The 17,374-nt window shown below is 40.6% G+C and overlaps 1 protein-coding gene across 1 annotated transcript in view; it reads right to left on the bottom strand.

The window, feature by feature from the left end:
• The window catches only part of cadm3 (cell adhesion molecule 3), an 82,769-nt gene that overhangs the window by 38,601 nt on the left and 26,794 nt on the right, over window positions 1-17,374 (bottom strand). The window contains exon 2 of the mRNA XM_035671365.1: window positions 10,255-10,404. Coding sequence (XP_035527258.1) covers window positions 10,255-10,404 — 150 coding nt within the window. The remainder of the gene's footprint in view (window positions 1-10,254; window positions 10,405-17,374) is intronic.

Genomic DNA, 17,374 nt, shown 5'->3' with positions numbered 1-17,374 from the left:
GTGTGTGTGTGTGTGTTTGGCCAGACAGTGGTTCTTGTCTGCAGCTCAAACTAGAGACACGATACTCCCCAAAGGTCCAACTGTTGATCTGGTCACAGTAGCTATTTTCGCCTACTCGTCTTCTTCCTCCACCTCTTCGTCCTCCCTCAATCTTCCTCATGCTCTTTCAACTTCAAACATTCAGGAAGAGGGGGATTTCTCTCACAACACATACTGAGTGCACATACATTCCTTTTTCATCTGCCTCCTGCCTCCTTACGCCTTTCCAACCGAAGTTTCCACTCTGCCTAAAAACTCTCTCAAATTCAAATCTGCTTTATTTATTCCCACAATATGGGATAAACCTGTGTTGCCGAAGCAAAGTACACCAGTTACAGACCAATATTTTCATATTTTACCTCCATCTCCCTCCTAGCTGCTGCATCTCTTCATCTCCCTCTTTGGCTCAACCTGCATCTGCATTTCACCTCTCCCTCCTGCTTCCTTCACCATTCATTTATCTTCCCATCCAACTGTCTTTCTCCTTTCATGCCTTGTTCTTCTCTCTTTCTTCTTCTGTTTCCCCCGCCCCTCCTTTTCTCATCACTCAACTCTCTCTCTCTCTGTCTCTTTCTCTCTCTCTCATTTTGTTTTACATTTGAGGCATTTAGCTGACACTCACATCCAAAGAGACTGCCTCTCTTCTTCCTCCTCTCCCTCTCTCTCTCCCACACATGTCGCCTCCATCCTCCCATCTGTTTCTGAATATTCTCTCCAGCTCCCTAATTATCCGTCCTTTCCGACAGCTGATCTGGGTTCAGTGACCGCAGGCTTCCCTTGATCATACCGTTCCCACTGATCTGAGAGCGTCAATTGATCCTAGATCAGTGTGCCAACTATGAAACGCTTGATAAACACACACCTCTGTGTGTTTTATCCACCTTCCCCTCCTTCCCTCCGCCTCTTGCTCCCTCTCAATCCACTTGTCTCTATTCCCCTACCTTCAGACAGAATTAAAAAATAATCATTTAGAGGAGGCAGCACAAATATGCAAAATCAACGGAAGAGAGATGAACCGAACTTTGCCCAGGGTGGTGCAAATTGAAGCAAGGAGGCATTAGTTCCAGTTGAAACTTGAGAGAGAAATGTTCCCAACGGTGTATCAGCTTCAAGCAACATGCCAATGAAATCCTGCCATGTAGTATTTACAGCAGCGAAAAATGTCCATTGGGGATTTCTGGCAAATAACACTGACCGATGACACATCCTAAGAGCTAGATTACCTAGAGAAGACACAGCTCATGCTGGCTGCTCAGCCTGGTGCAAAGGGATTAGAAAGAAAGCACGACAGAGTAATATAATGCTGAAGCATAGCTCATTTTCTTTCTATCTTTCCTCACCTTTATAGTAAAAAGAAGTCAAGGAAGCAATTATCATAATGGCTGTCACTATCAGCCGGCTGCTTTCAGCTGCTTTCGGTTGTCTGCATGCCATCACATTAACTTGGCTGCTCATTTTTTAAGTCAAAGGATCAGACTAATGCAAAGTAAAGTGGGAAATATTTTCACCCCTCTTGCTGATGTCTCTTGATGTCCTGTACTGCTTTGATTTGACTTCCTTTGTCTGCCAGCATGGTATGCATGCGCAGTTGTTTTCATTCTTTTACTTTTATTAAGACTCAAGGTCCATCCTCACTTGTACAAAAGGCTGACATTTTGGGAAATTTGCTTTGTTGGCGAAAGTTAGATGAGAAGGTCGATACCACTCTCATATCTGTGCATTAGAGTTGAAGCTAGAGCCATGAGGCAGTTAGCTTAGAATAAACACTGCAGACAGGAGGAAACAGCTACCATGGGTCTGTCCATTGGTGAAAAACAAACAGTGACTTTAAGGAAGTCACTTACACATATTAATTAGTGATTTAACTTATTAGTGAGCTTTTAAGGTGTTGGTAGGCATATTTTTTTTACAATTAGACAGAGCAAGGCTAGCTCTTTCCGGCCTTTATACTAAGCTTGCCAGCTATAGCTTCATTTTTGGTGTACAGAAATAAGAGTGGTATCAATCTTCTCATCTAACCCTCAGCAAGAAAGAAAATAAGTATGTTTCCCAAAGTGTCAAACAACTCCTTTAAAGGTAGTACTTTGGGTTCAGCTATTACAGTAAGGGCTATACTTATAGAAGACCTAATGGAAAAACACACACCTATTCTAGTGATACTCTGGCTAGCAGGTAAACATCAAACAAAATCACAACTCTACGAAATCAATATTTCAGTACAACCTAAAGAAGCCAATATTTTCCAAAATGTTGATTTATTAAATTAAAAATAAAAAGATTGCATCAAAGCTGAAACTGTCTCTTCCTTGCCTCCAAGGAAAAATATAGTAAAGAGCCATAACGATTAAACTAATACAGTAACATTGTTTGAATGTCTGTTCTGTTTTATGTCTGGTTTATTGACTTTTAGTTTTATTTCTGTGGCTAAGAGACAAAAGGCAAATTTCTAAATCACACAGGGGTTGTTTTTTCTTATATTTACTTCATTAACCTTAAAAAATAAATTGGATTTTTAACTTTGAAATCATTGTATGCCTGTCCCTTTCATCTCCCTGCACTTGTTTTCCATTACATGTGATTATTTTAAGGACACATGGAAAAATATAGAGTTCAGATGATACAAAGAGAAAATGTAGAAAAAGCCTTCTTTCAAGTGTTAGATTTCAAAAGTCTCTCCTGCAGTCTTTCAGTTCTGTGATGGTTGTTGTTAATACATTCTCTAGAGAGCCTTCCCAGACACCAAGAAAACTTTGACTGATGCGATGTGGATCAATAGTTTTTCAGAAAATGTCAAAAAACATTTCACGCCCTGCATTTGGAGTACCGTCTCGCAGTGTTTTGAGCAGTCATTGTCAGTTTGTCTCGTTCTCTGAGAGGCTGAGTGGGGATCTCAGCATCAATTTCAATATTCTTTTGGGCTCGTTTCACTTAAGACTGCTTAACACTGTGCTTAGTGTGTGTTTTTAATGAAATGATTTACAAGTGACAGTCATTTTCACCACGGTTATAGTCTGCCTACTCAATATCCTCCCACTAGGCGAGAGCTTCCCCATCCACCATGGTTTGTAAATCACCAGAGATCCATTACCTTGTTAAATTGTACTGAGGCAGATCGCCTGTCTGATGTCTGCTGATATGCTTTTATGGAAAGGAAGGAAACCGCACATGACAAATAAATAAAATTATAGGCAGACTGAAGGCAAATATACAGATTGTTTTTTGTTTTTTTCTGGTGAGGAAATGTGTTTGGAAATCCTCAATTTGTGAGATTTGCACGGCATCTCTTTTATTGTCTGTGTAAATTAAGCACATGAGGGTTCTCTGTGCCTGGTCTCATGAAATTTTTATGGAACACAACTTGATATATATATAACACGGTCCTCCTACATACAGGAAGAGGAATAAGGTTAAAGTGTTATGTGGTTGGGACACAGCTGGAAACATGATTTTCACATGGAACCGGGGGACTCCAAGTGTTGATAGGTGGGCAGATACGTTTGCTCATCATATCTGAGATCTTGGTTTTGTTCCTGGATCATACAAAAGTTTTCTGACTGTGTTTTCTCAAAAAGATTTTATTTTGTAATCAGGACCAACCAACCAAATCAAATATCTTAATTCATCCTTATTTCTCTGGCTGAAAGTTAATCGTTAAGCTTACAGGTGAATAAACAATGTCCAATTTGCGCTACTGTCTCATAATCTTTCACAATGGAGGAAAATCTTTAAAATTGAATTTTTTTTAATTTTAATACTACGTCATGTAATATGCATTTTAGAGTTTGTGATGGCAGTGGACCTCACTTGTGGTGGGAATGTACAGGCTCCTCTGTCCTACTGTTGTATAGTTTGCCAAGATGTATGTAAATTATTATGAAAATACAACAAACTTATTTCATTACACAGAATGCCAAAATATAAACAAATAGATCTCATAAACAAATAGATCTCAGGCATCCAAAGCGATGAAGGTTCATTCTTTAAACTTGGGTTTGACATAACTGGATCATTATTTGATAATTAATTGGCTCATAAATTCATCACCTACATTTCTCAGTTAAATAGAATAGAATAAAATACGACGTTGTTGTCTACCAAAGCGGAAAAGTGTCATCTCAACATACGTACATGCAGATTAACAGCATGTAAAATATAATACATATGGTATTATTTTGACCAACGATTAATTGTTTCAGTCAAAAATGGCAAACATTTTCGCATTTAAACTTCTCAAATGTGGCGTTTTTCCAGCTTTTCTTTCTGTCTTATGGCTTAATAAACTGAATATATTTGCTTTCTGGACTTTTTGTTGAGGACTAAGAAGTCATCACATTGTACTCTGTGAGATTGAAACAGGCATTTTTCACTATTTTCTGACATCTTACAGACAACAAACGACTAATCGAGAAAATAATCAGCGTTGCCGCAGGCACCCAGAGCGTCCCCCATAGGTCAGAGTCTCAAAATGATAAATAAAGCATGAGAACTGTGTGTCAGAACTCTTTTCCTGCCAGCATACACAAGTCACTCAGCTTCATCTGTGGTTTCTTTCATGTTGCTGGTAGTGCAAACTATTCTAGCAAGATCACCCCAGAGTCTGCAGTTCAGGTGACCCAACCATGATGCCAGTGTACTATAACTATGATTAGTTATACTATAACAACTATAAGACTTGCTGACATCACTCAAACACCATTATTTATTTCCCACCGTTGAGTCTCATAAGAAAAAGTCTTCAGAGAGTAGTGTAGTGATTTTGGCAAGCTGAAGTTGATTTGGATGAGAGCTTAATGCTAAAAGTAAAATGAATGTAATGTCTTTGTTTGTTTCCTTCTTCGTCTTGATTTCTCTGTTTTGCTTTCCCAGCCTGTCTTTATCTCCCTCATGTCCATCTCTTTGTCTCAGTGTCTCTCTCACTGTCTCCTGGTAGTCTCGCATTAATGTAGGAACCCATCTGTTTTCGTGCTTTCCTAGCTGTCTAATCTCTTCTATTAGCAGCACTGGGTCCTTTCTCCCCCCCGTCATCCATCCACCCAACCACTCCCACGCATTCCCTCCAGGGTATCAGTGTTTCCTTAAAAGGGTCTTAAAATAAATTATCTAGAATTATGGTCTTAAAATGTATTAAAATATCCTGTATTGGCTACAGTTATCAGATCGTTTGTTTTTGCCATAGAATGACAGGTTCCTTTGCTCTTAATGTTCACGCTCAGATTAATACAGGACAGGATTAGCTGCAGATTTTTTTGTCATTGTATCTGTTTTAATAAACACAACTGGGCTTTGTGTCCCTTAACAATTAATTTCCTGTTTTGCTTTATCTTTATCTGGGCAGTTATAGTTGCAGAACTCTCATTAGCTCTGCTCCACTGGAACCAAGCTGGTTTTCTCAATTTTGTTCCTTTAGTTTTTTAGTTTTTTATTTATTTTTTTAAATTTAGTCTTTCTATTCACTTCCATGTAGCTTTAAAAAAAGAGTCTCTTGAATGCGCCCACACTCTGTTCTCTCTGTGTCTCTGTCTGTCTGTGGCCTCTCATCAGTGCAAAGCAGGGTCAAATTAAACTGATATCAATGGCTTTCCTTGCCTGAATAATGATAAAAGTCAGCTTGAGCTTTCGATCTACCACAGAGAATTGGATCGAAGTGATCTGACCCTGTGATTATGCAACATCAACATCAACAATTCATATATTACAGCTTTGGCTATGAATTCTCATCATTTTTTACATTTATAAATTAAATCCAAGGTCTCTTTCCCTGTATCCACTACATCATTTTTAAATTCTCTTCTCTCTATTATGTATCTACCACTCTGTCTTCATACTCTCCATCCATTTTCTCCACCACATCCCTCCCTTTCCCCCTCCTCCCCTCTTATTCTCTATCTTAAGTTCAATTTGATGATGTGTCTGTGTTCCCTCTACCTATAATAAGTAAGTAATAAGTAAAGACAAGCATCCATCCTTCTGTCTTTGGTTATTCCACTCTTTCTCTCGTCTTTCTGGCTTCCGAATTTGCCATCTCTGATCTTGCCATAGTACAGTTTCTACTCTGCAGTGTGGTGGCCATCACTGTGAGGAGTTGTCACTCATCATTTTCTTCGTCTTCTTCTATCTCTCATCACGCTGTTCGTCCATCTCTCCCCCTCCCGCGCTCCCTCCACCTATCCATTTTTGTCAAGTCTGAACTCTCCAAAGCCTGGTGCATGCTGTGCAGGGTTGGAACGTAGTGCTGAGGAGTCCTGATTTTTCTCTCCTTTCCCATCTCCTCTCTTCAATCAACTCTCTTATTTATTTCCCTTTCTGTTCCTGTACTAGTATATCCTTCTTTTCCTCCTTACTCTCATCCCTCCATCTCGTGCTGTATCAGCTCTGAAGCCTGCTGTCTGTGCTTTGCTGTTCAGGCCAGCTGCTTAGATGACTTGCTGCTCCATCTCAATCTATCATTTCTAAAGTAGAGTGCTGAGGAGTTTTCCGTCACTCTTTTCCCTCCACCCAGCTTCACTTTTTAGATCCCTCCAGTCTTTTATTTTCTTTATCAATCTGTCTGTCCTTCCTTCGTCTTTCCCTTCTTGGCTGGACAGTTACAATAAACTACCGAGCAAGAATTTTTTGGACGGCCATGAGTTCCCCAAAAGGAGCAGAACGTTTACTGTTAATGACAAGTACACAAATAACATTAAGACAGCTTTGGGAACTGTTCAGTTATAATCAAAAGAATATTTGTATGACTTTGAAACAGGAAACCACATTTCACATCCCGTATCCTGTTTGTTTCTTTCAACCATTAACATTACTTTTCCTTGACTTAAAGCTGCACTAATTAATATTTCCATGTTAAATGTTAAATAGATCAAACGACCCTGTGCAATGTGAACAGAGATATAGCCCACAACTTTGCATTTCTCCTCAGGCTCAGAGGAAACGAAAATAAAGCTTAAAGGAGAGAGAATCTTGGACTTTGTCAGTTGGACAGAAACATGAATGCTATTGTTGCTACTGGATAAGTTGTTGACAAATTTTTTAATGATAAGGTGATAAAATGTCTGTTTTTTGTTTACAGCTTGTTGCACTGCCCCCAAGTGGCCAACAAATCAATGAATGTGAGTTTAGGAAAGTGCTTTCTTCTTCTAAAGCAGCAATGACTTTGCTGTGGATAAAAGCAGTAGTGTTTCCACTCCCTCATTTCATTGATTTCGATGGGAATCCGACCGAATCCGACCTGGTGGCAGACATTAAGAATAAATAACCAATCTTCTTGCTGATGGTCTTGGGTGCTTATGTAGGTCATCTAGAGGCATCAGTATTAAACTGAGACTGTCTTATAAAAACTCCTAGGCAGGTTTAAGCATGACCATGAGCATTCTCTAATCTTAAGGTTAACTTTTGGTTGAGTTTAGGTTTTTGTTGTTTACTTTGGAGAATAAATGTTTAAATAAAACAATGCAAGTAGCATGTATGGATGACTGTACAAGGTTCTTGACAATGTACTCAGGTTTTCTTCATCTTATGAGGTACAAAATTGGTATCTCTTCTGTCCTATTCCTTCCTCTCTCCATCTGCTACTGTTTTCCCAAAAAGTCTTGCCTTCAGTTCACGACTCTTCCCCTCCTTCCGTTCTCTCTGTCCCTCATCATCAGTTTTTATCTGTCCTACTACACATACCTCCATCCCTGCTCTATCTTTCTACCTCCTCTCTCCTCAAGTTCTTCATGTTTCCCTCTCTTCTTTCTTTTTTTCTCCATCTGCTGCACTTTGAAGAGAAGACACTGAAGGGTTGAATTCTGAGCTCCCATCATCCGCCTCTCCCCTCTCTGTCTCTCAACTCTCTGCTTCCCAAAGTACAGCATCTGTTGTGCATGTTGGTCCACTGCAGTGGGGAGTTTCTGCCCCATCCTCCCTCTCCCTGCTCCTCCTCCTCCTTTTCCAATACTCTTCTCCATTCCCTCCAAAGTAGAGGTCGGCCTTTAAGTGTTCTACCATTGCAGAGAAGAGCTTCACTTTCTATCTCTCTCCTCTCCACTGTGGTTGAAGCTCCATCTGGAGTAAAGACTTGCTGATCTCTCCATTTGTCCTTCCCCCCCATTCTCTCTCGTCTCTCCACTCTCCAAATTGTCTGCTGCAAAAAACGTTGGCTCTCTGCAACAAAAATTTCTCGGCCTGTGTGTTTGTCTCTACTCTCGCCATTTTTAACTCCATCTCTCTATCACTTCACTTCTGCTGTTAAGTGTTGTATTAGTGCATGAGGGAATCTTTCTATCTCTCTCAACGCTCTTGTCTCTAATTCTCCAACTCCCCCATCCCTCCTTCCATCTGTACCAGACTCCCCTCTTTTCACTCCCAAATACCAAGTCTGTTGTGTGATGTTGTTGGTTATAGACAGACTATAAAAAGTTGCAGCTAACATTTTAGCTTGTGAGGCTTTAAGTTTTCTTTCAATTATTTGACTTTATCATTTTGGGGCATTTTTTTTCATGTGAAATAAAAATTGCAATCGTGGCCCTGCCTTTATACTCAAACTGGCTGCTGTAGATGCTCCTTTTCACTTCAGACAATGTTTTGAACCATGGGTTTGAGCGAACAGTCAAAAGTAATCATTAGTACCAAAGCTCCATATTTATAATGTCAGTCCTTATTTACAGTGTCATTTTCCCTCTCCCTCCCTCTCACCTCTTTTTTCTTTTCAAAACACAGGGTCTGTTGTGCGATGTTGGACCACTGCACTGAGAAGTGGGAAGTCTCACTTTTCAAAATATCATTAAAAGTCAGCCTGGCTTTTACCAGCCAGTTAGGCAATCAAGTAGCACTAAATGGATTATTGAAAAGCGGAGAAAGTTTTTCTTTGAAAAGACACTGTTTGAATTGGACACATTGACGAACTTTAGCCCATCACACTGTGAGGTTTCTTTTTGTTTTCATTTGTTGCATTTATTGAGCACTTTTGGTACCGTACAATATTATAATAACATGTTGTTTGCTATCTAAGTTCCATAATGTCTTTGTTTGGGGCTTTTTCTCTTGAACAAAGCTTTTGATCCAGTGTGTACAAAGTAATTATTAGTGCCTTGTTCAGCAAAGATGCAGTAACAAACATCTTATTGCAAGCCTGTCTCTTAAAATTGTATTCATATGGAAGTAACATGCAATAACAAATATGTTCTGATAAAACATAAGGAGTTTCTGCTTGTGTTTTTTATCAACGTACACCCTACAGTACGTACTACTTCATGCACATCTTGCGCAGATCGGATAACTCCGATCTCAAAGGTGTAAATGAATCCAAGAAGCATTCTAGACAGGCTGAACTCCATTTCCTCGAGACACATTCTAGCCAGATGCTGAAAAGGTGTGAATGCATGCAAAAGGTGCACCAAGCTGTTGTAGCATTTATCTGAGAGAGTACTGGGTTGAATGGGCGAGGGAGGGGCATGGATAAAAGCCCTTGAAGAATATAAAACAGTTGTCCATAAAGACAATTCATTCACATTTGCGATAGTTTACAGATTGTTGTTAGTTACCAAGCTGTTATTTCCAACTGTTAATGCCAACTAAATTGCTGAAGTGCATATGTTTTCTTTTGGCCTTATTAACACCTTCTTGACTGGAGCAGGGTCTATGTTGATTTGCACATAGCTCGAGAAAAACAGATTGCAATTAGATTTGTGATGTGACCAACAGGGATGCATATATGTTTAACAAAAGTGAATTAAATTGCATCTTATATGCATTTTATACAGATAAGTGACACACAATGAAAGTATCTGCAAACTGTACACTGCCTATGCAAAAAGTCTATACTAAAGATATCTGCAAAGGATTCACTCAACATATTTTAATGCAGTTTCCCTAAACTATTGCTCCTGGAAATTGAAGGTAACTTGAAGCATAGCGACATTTGACATATCTGAACAAAACTACAATCTTTGTCCAACCTGTAACCAATCCCTTTTATGTAGACTAAACCTAACAATAAAAAGATGTCTCTGTTGTCAAAAACCTGTGCCTAATACACCCAGCCACCTTACAACATCTCTGTGGTATAGGAAAGTCCTGGACTTTAAAACATGTTACAAGGGAACATAATGTAGGCAGCATTGATGCTCCCTCCGGAACATATCTCGCAAAAGCAAATAAGTATTTGAATTTATTTTGTTGGAGATGAGATTGCTATATTGACACATTCATAGTTTCTCTACATTCCTCCCTCTATCTCACCTCTCTTTTCTCCAAAGTACAGGGTCTGTTGCGCAGTGTTGGACCATTGCAGTGAGGAGTTGTCACTCGCAGCCACCCGGCAGGTCAGTGTCACCGTGCCCCCCACGGACACCGTCTCATCTGAGGTCACTGGCTGCAAGGGGTCATCGTCTAGGTAACAGGAGAGAGGGGGGAAAAAATCATAAGACAGAGCAATAGAGAGGCAACAGAGACAAGTCAGGGAGACACTGTGTTCATATGAAAACACAAGCAAAAATAGTAGCACACACCAACACACAAATCAGATAAACCCACAAAATGCATTACTCGCCTCGCTCTCTCCTCTTCTCTCTATCTCCCCCCGCCCATCTTTTTCTCTGCTTGTCAGATTATCTATATATCTCTATCTGTCTTTCTGAAAGCAAAGAACACACGGACATGCTGTCAGAGGGACAAAAAAAGCAGACAAATGGCTATCTGGTTGTATGTCTGCAAGGCCAATGTTAGAGCGATGAGTCAGTAGCAGCCCAGGCATCTAGAGACTGCATGACCTGAGGGACCAGCCAAGATGAAGAGACCACGACAGGCAGTGGCTCTCGACAGGTCAAAGCAACAACAAGAGCACTGTTTTATACCTCTAATGGCTTTGTAACCCTCTTTTGTCAATATCTGTGTCAGTTTTTAGCGCCATGCATATGTATCGGCTGGTACAGAACAAGCTCAAACGGGACAGGCATTATGGAAATGAGCAGGTCAGAGGGAAAGAGAAAGAGAATACAAATGACCCAGCATAATGAAGGGATTCTAAAGGCTGAAGCTGGAGCTGGAACACCACAAAAACCACTGAACAGTGAACTGTCTGGGTGTGTAACGGTATTCAAATTGGCTCAAATTATGGTATTTAACAGCACTCCCTTGATAACGGGTGATGGTGCAGGCTAATTCTACTCTTTGCATTCAGTGAGGGAGGCAGACGCTTATGTGACTCAGAACAAGAGATGTATACTAAAACACGTAACCCCTCGTTATGGTAAGTAATGTCGAACACGGCCACTACGGTGATTTTTGCCGTGTTAACTTATTACGGCTTTAAGTGCACCCATGCCATGCTTTGCGCTTCCCTCCCTTTCTGCTCGCTACAAAACGTGCCAGTGCTCGCTCAACCTAATCTCAAGCAAAACAAAAATATGGCATAATTGAAGACAAGACCAAGCCAACAGAGGGAACATCTCATAAGAAGATATGCCTCAAAGCGGTCTCCTCACCCCTGAAAATATGGCGTGTATAAATAGTTTAATTGGAACCAAATTGTCAAGCTGGAGACAGGTTTATATTCAGCGTAGAGCGTTATCGCATCCTTGCACCGGCGGTGGAATTGATTTTTTTTTTTTCTGCAGGAAGAACATCTGCTTAAGTGCGCTTCGGCGGAACTCCCATCAAGACATGAAAGGAGGGGGGGGGACACGTAAAAAGAGGATGCAGGAGAGGAGGCGAGCAAACTAACTGCGTGTAGCATCAAAAACACACATTTGCAGTACATGAGCCGAGAGCAGCAGGCAACTAACTACTATCTCCTTTTTGTTGTAATTTTAAAGCTGGATGGCCAGTTCAACATCCTAGCAAACAAAAGTTATTAGAAAAGAACAAAAACCTTAGGCCTTAGGTTTGCCTCTGGGAGGATTCAGAGCCATAACAGATCTTAAAGGTACAGCCGCTGTTTGCCAAGATCCAAACGGCACTCAGAGACTTGCAGAGCCCTTCCTGTCAGAGTAACTCGCTGCCTTGCTCTCTGAGGTGTTTTACCTCAGCCCTGACCTTGTGGTTAGTTTATCTAAGCAGCATGATTGCTGAGGCCTGAACGTGTGGTCAAGTGCACCACGGATTAGTGTCTCCTTTAATAGCATCTTGGGCTAATTCTTGCGGCTGATCGCAGGAGCTCCTCTACTTGGCATGAACACTTTGGGTAAATTGGCTGTCCCAGTGCATCACTCATCAAGCCAACCACAATGAGCTCCGACAAGTTAGCCAAACTTGTGTCTTATCTTTGCCCGCCACAGAGTGCTGGCAGTTCTGACCAAGAACAACCTGTGTTCGAGGCTCAGAGTGACATTTGTGCTGGTAATACAATTCCAGTGGTCAATTAGTGGCTCTTCAGCCATGAAAAGAATTTGAGAAGATATCTGCTTTCAAGTGGACACATTTCTACAGAACTATGTACAGAGGATATAATATTTTGCCTTTTCCCATGGTCATGCCTTGTTCAACTCAGGGCCTTTTAACCTGTTGTTATAAATCCCCCCCTCCTTTTAAAGTGTGTCACATATAGTATTCTCTATCTGCTTGTCCCATCATCTTATTAGTAAGCAGTCTTGTTGTTTACACTCAGTAAAATATTCAGACCCACAATGTTTTTCATGGCTTCGACATTATATAAAATGTATACTTGGTAAATTTGTCATCATATTAGAGCCAACACATTTCTTTTAAGCCTGAAATATTAGACGTTTTTTGGAAACTATGGACTACTATGGAAAATTGGAAATGACTACAAATTAAATAAAGTCTAAAGCGCTCTAACCAAGCTTGCTCTTGTAAAAAATAATGAGCCAAAAACTGGTCCAAAAGAGCTGAAGAAGATAAATCCCATAAATGTAGTGGCAACAAGTGTGCTGTTTCTGCACATTTGTTTGTCTTTTTATTATTTTGGTCCTTTAAATTACTTACTTATTACTTACTTTTATTACAAATTATTGATCTGGGACACTGGCAGCCTAAAGGTTAGATAATTGAGAAGGTGCCCGGAAGATTACTGATTTGATCCATGGACTGACGGGGCGAATCTGACAGTAAAAAGCAGCACTTGTAGCTTAGAGCAAGGCACTTAATCTCCAGCTACTCCAGTGGAGCTCATTGGCCGACTGGTCAGACTGTGCATGTAGTGACTTAAAAAAACATTTCTATATCAATTAATGCAAGCAAATAAATAAAAGTTAATTTCACTCGTATTGAGTATAAAGCCTAAATGTTTCAATGATAATTAAATTGCACTCTGCATCTTAAATCTAAAGCTCCACTTATGCATACAAATCACTTGAAGTTGTGCAGTATATGAGCACAGCCGCAACCCTGTTAGCCCTATCGGTCAAATATTCATCACAAATAAGTTTGGTTTAATTTAGTTGGAGCACTGTGTGGGTTTAATTTAAGAGCATGAGGATAATGTATCAATATTTTAGCAATACTTCAAATCAACATAAGCAGTCATTAAATGGTGTGATGGGTGTGGTTAGCTGCAGTGGGCATTAATATGGGCGCCAGAGAGATTAGAGTATTTGAAATAATATAAAAGTTTCTGTGGTTGCCAAATGACACCCAACCCATCCGCCGGTCCAAACTGGTTTACACAAACACAACAGAATCACTCGCCAGTAGCTTCTGACCCCTATAAGCCTCAGATACATATACAGCTGTTCTTGGCTTTGAAGCTACTTAAGAGCAAAGTTAAAGGGGGGGGGAAATTAAGTTCAGCCAGAGTTTAAACGGTTAAGTCGGGCTAAACACCCGGGCTGCAAAAATGAAAGAAGAGACCTATCTATCCTTAGCAGACGTTAAGTTAAACACTGTGGTTTGCTCTTCTTTCTTCTTTCCTCACATCCACTCCCCCCACCCTCAAGATGCAAGCCTGAGGAAGACACGGGTATTTAAAGCAACACAATTTACACTTTCCCTCGCTGGCAACAAGGTGAGAGAACGCAGAGGTAGAAGGCTGACTGGGATATCAAGTCGAGGGAGGGAGAGAGGAGGAGAGAGAGAGAAAGATGGATGGATAAGGGTATGTAGAGGAGGGTGGGTGATAAAACGAGGCGGGAAATTGTGTGTGTGTGTGTGTGTGTGTGTGAAAAACGGGAGGGTGGGGAGAGAAGAAGCCAGTGTGAAAACAGAGAAAGTGCGAGGAGCTTCCAATGATGGCAAAAAAAAGAGGGGCTGGGGGAATTAAAGGAATAGTTTCAAAATTGTTTTGAAAATAGGCTTGTTTGCTTTCTTTCTGACTTAGATGGAAAAAAAACGATATCCATCTCCATCTCTAAGTGTTACATAAAGAGCTGCAGTCAGGGCGTGCTTAACGTAGCATAAAGATTGGATGCAGGTGGACTGAGAGAAAACAGACCAACCATGTACTCACTGTAAGGACCTCCTTCACTACCAAGAAGCACAAAAAAACACACATTATATCTTGTTTGTTTATTCCGTACATAAACAATAATGTAAATATGACAATAAGCAGTTTTTGGTAGAATAATGCGCAGAAACTAGAGGTCCTCCCAGGTCATCTGAGCCTCCAAATTATTTATTAATTATAAGTGTGCACTGTTTGTTGTCTCTGGTGTGTGTTAATATGTGGGATACAGATGGAATACCTGACCACAGCTGCTTGTTAATTTGTAGCCTTTTCTTCGAAGTCACACAGTTTCAGTCACACATCTTGCTTCGTGTCTAATTATCTACAGGTTTCTTTAGGATCAGAACTTGTCTGTTCTTTTCTTTTTTTTTGAAAATGAATGTATGCACATTGGTTTCAAGTAGGTTTTCCACCAAAAAAAAAAGATTAATCTCAAAGTTTTGTGCCCATGAAGACCTCTAGTTGGAGCTATTTCATGCCAGACAACCTGTGGTGTAGTATAAGAAGCGGATAATGGCCGATTCATTTAAATGGAAATTGCTCATCCAGCCAAAGGTTCCGTTCGCCCGTTCCTGCGCAGGACCTGTAATAATTAGTTGCATTAATTGATTAAGCACAAATTTAACCGTCAACTATTAATGAAAATCGATAATCGCCAGAAATGTGATAGTTCTAGGTTCTTTAACATGAGAATTGCTTTACTTGGTTTTACTGTCTGTCTTTGGGTTTTGGACAATTGGACAATTGATAATGTCATCTTGGGCTATATTGTGATGGGCGTTTTCTAATGTTTAATTGATCAAACAAATAATTATTTAATCTAGAAAATTAACAGCAGATTAATCAATAACAGTCCATAACTCAGTCCAATGACATCATGCACATAAAAAGCTTTGGTTGGGTTATGAAAATATAAAATCTTAATGAAGCATCCTGTCTGTTTTTGAGCCATCTCTTGTATAATAGTGGTTTGTGGAGAAAGTACTTTAATGGCGGCAAGGGATTTTTCTGTTGCAGTACTGTGGTTTACCACTGTGGCAAACCGGCAGCACTGCTGACTCGCTGCACCATATCGAGCCCTCCCAATACATCCATGGCGAGAGTCTTGCCATTACAGTGGCCAGGTTTGGTTCCAGCCCAGCAAGCAATCCATAGCTGGAGAAGCTGCTCAGAAGTACTCGTGGATAAATAAAAATAATGCAATTTTTATGTTTCTGTTCGTGTATCAGTTAAAAATACATTGTGTAAAATCAGAATCATAAGACAAATGTGTAAGTATTAGGTACTGACACTTTTGCCCCCGCCTCCAGTCTTTAAGCTAAGCTAAGCTAGGCTAACCCCTAATTCCTGACTCCAACTTAAACACACAGACATGAGATGTTGATCTTCTTATCTCATTCTCGGAAAGAAAGCAAATAAGCGCATTTCCTAAAATATTCAACAATTACTTCAATAAAAAAACGCTTCCTGTCAATTTCTCGTGTTTCACTCCCTAAAGAGGGTGAAAAATTCAAACCACCTTGGCCATCCCCATGTTCACTCCCTCTCTTCCTCCCTCCTCCATCTGTCTCCCTCCATCTTTTCCCCCCTCCTCCTCTCCATCTGCCTCGATGTCCTCCTCGGTTTCCTCTCGTCCTCCCTCACCTCTTCGCCCTTCTGTCAAGCCTCCACCCCCCATTCCCAATCAACTCTGTTACTTCTCGCTTAATTCCTTCTTTCCCCCCTTTTTTCTTATGTTCTCCCAGGGAAGCTTTGCCGTGTTGCTGCTAATTAGTGCGGGTTAATGAACTTTATTTACTGTGCATGTAGGTCTGGGCGAAGTGTGTGTGTGTGTGTGTGTGTGTGTGTGTGTGTGATGAGGTTATTATCCACATGCTTGTGCATGTGTGGGGTGTGTGTATTTGTAGGTGTTTGTACATAAGGGTATAGCTGTAGTTGCTTTGCAAAGAAGTAATTATTTGAATGTGTGTTAAGTACATATGTCTCTTCGTGTGTGCAAGTGTGAGTCTCAAGAAGCAATTATCAGCGCTTGTGTGGATCTGTAGTGCAGTTGTATTTGTTTTGCAGTGAGGAATTTATCGGTTTGTGTGGGATGAAGTATCTGTGTGATTTATGAGATGTTTTTTATCTGCATGTGGTTGAGGCTGTGTGCATATGTGTGTTGGTGTGTGCGTATGTGTGTATCCACATTCTACTGCAGCTGCACAGAGAGTATACTGTGCTATGGTGTGTGACAGGCAGAGCCATGTGTCTTGGTGTTGCTGATGCTGTACACATTTGATGGGAAATTCAGCCAACAGTGTGCGGTTTGATATGGCATGTATGATACAGGCCATTACACACACACAGAGGCCTCCACTTGCACACACTGCAAGCCTGTTGACACGCCCCCCCGAGTCATACACAGGAGTGTATACACACACTCTCATAAAACATACAGACAGGAAGACATATACATTCGTCAAGCACAAACAACAGTCACACTTACAGAAAAACATAAATACATAAAGATGTGATTAAAAATACATACAGATACAGTTGGACACAAAAAGCAAAAATGCAAACATATGCACACAAAGTGCACAGAGGACACATTTGGAAAGACACACACACACACACACACAAACACAAACACACACAGCGCAACCTCCCCCACACCATCCATCTATGCCCAGCTGTCCACGACTACTACCCATCCCCCTGGGTAAGTGTGTGTGTATCTGTGAGTATATAAATGTGTGTGTGCCCTTCTGCCCACCTCTAACCTCATCCTCTTTTTTTTTTATCCCTCTCTTCATCCCTTACCCCCCCCCTCCCCCCGTACGCCTGTTGTGCGTCAAAAGATGCAAATTCAAACCAGATATTTGAACATTTGCCCAGTGAATGAAAGAAATAAGCAAAACATCTGCAACGTGAAAATAGTCTTTCTTAGTTTCCAAGCAGCAGCCCCCCCCCCCCCGC

This window comes from Morone saxatilis, unplaced genomic scaffold, assembly GCF_004916995.1.
Source record: "Morone saxatilis isolate NCDOM2014 unplaced genomic scaffold, NCSU_SB_2.0 Contig23, whole genome shotgun sequence".
Lineage (NCBI taxonomy): Eukaryota > Metazoa > Chordata > Actinopteri > Moronidae > Morone > Morone saxatilis.
This window is presented reverse-complemented; position numbering and strand designations above follow the sequence as displayed.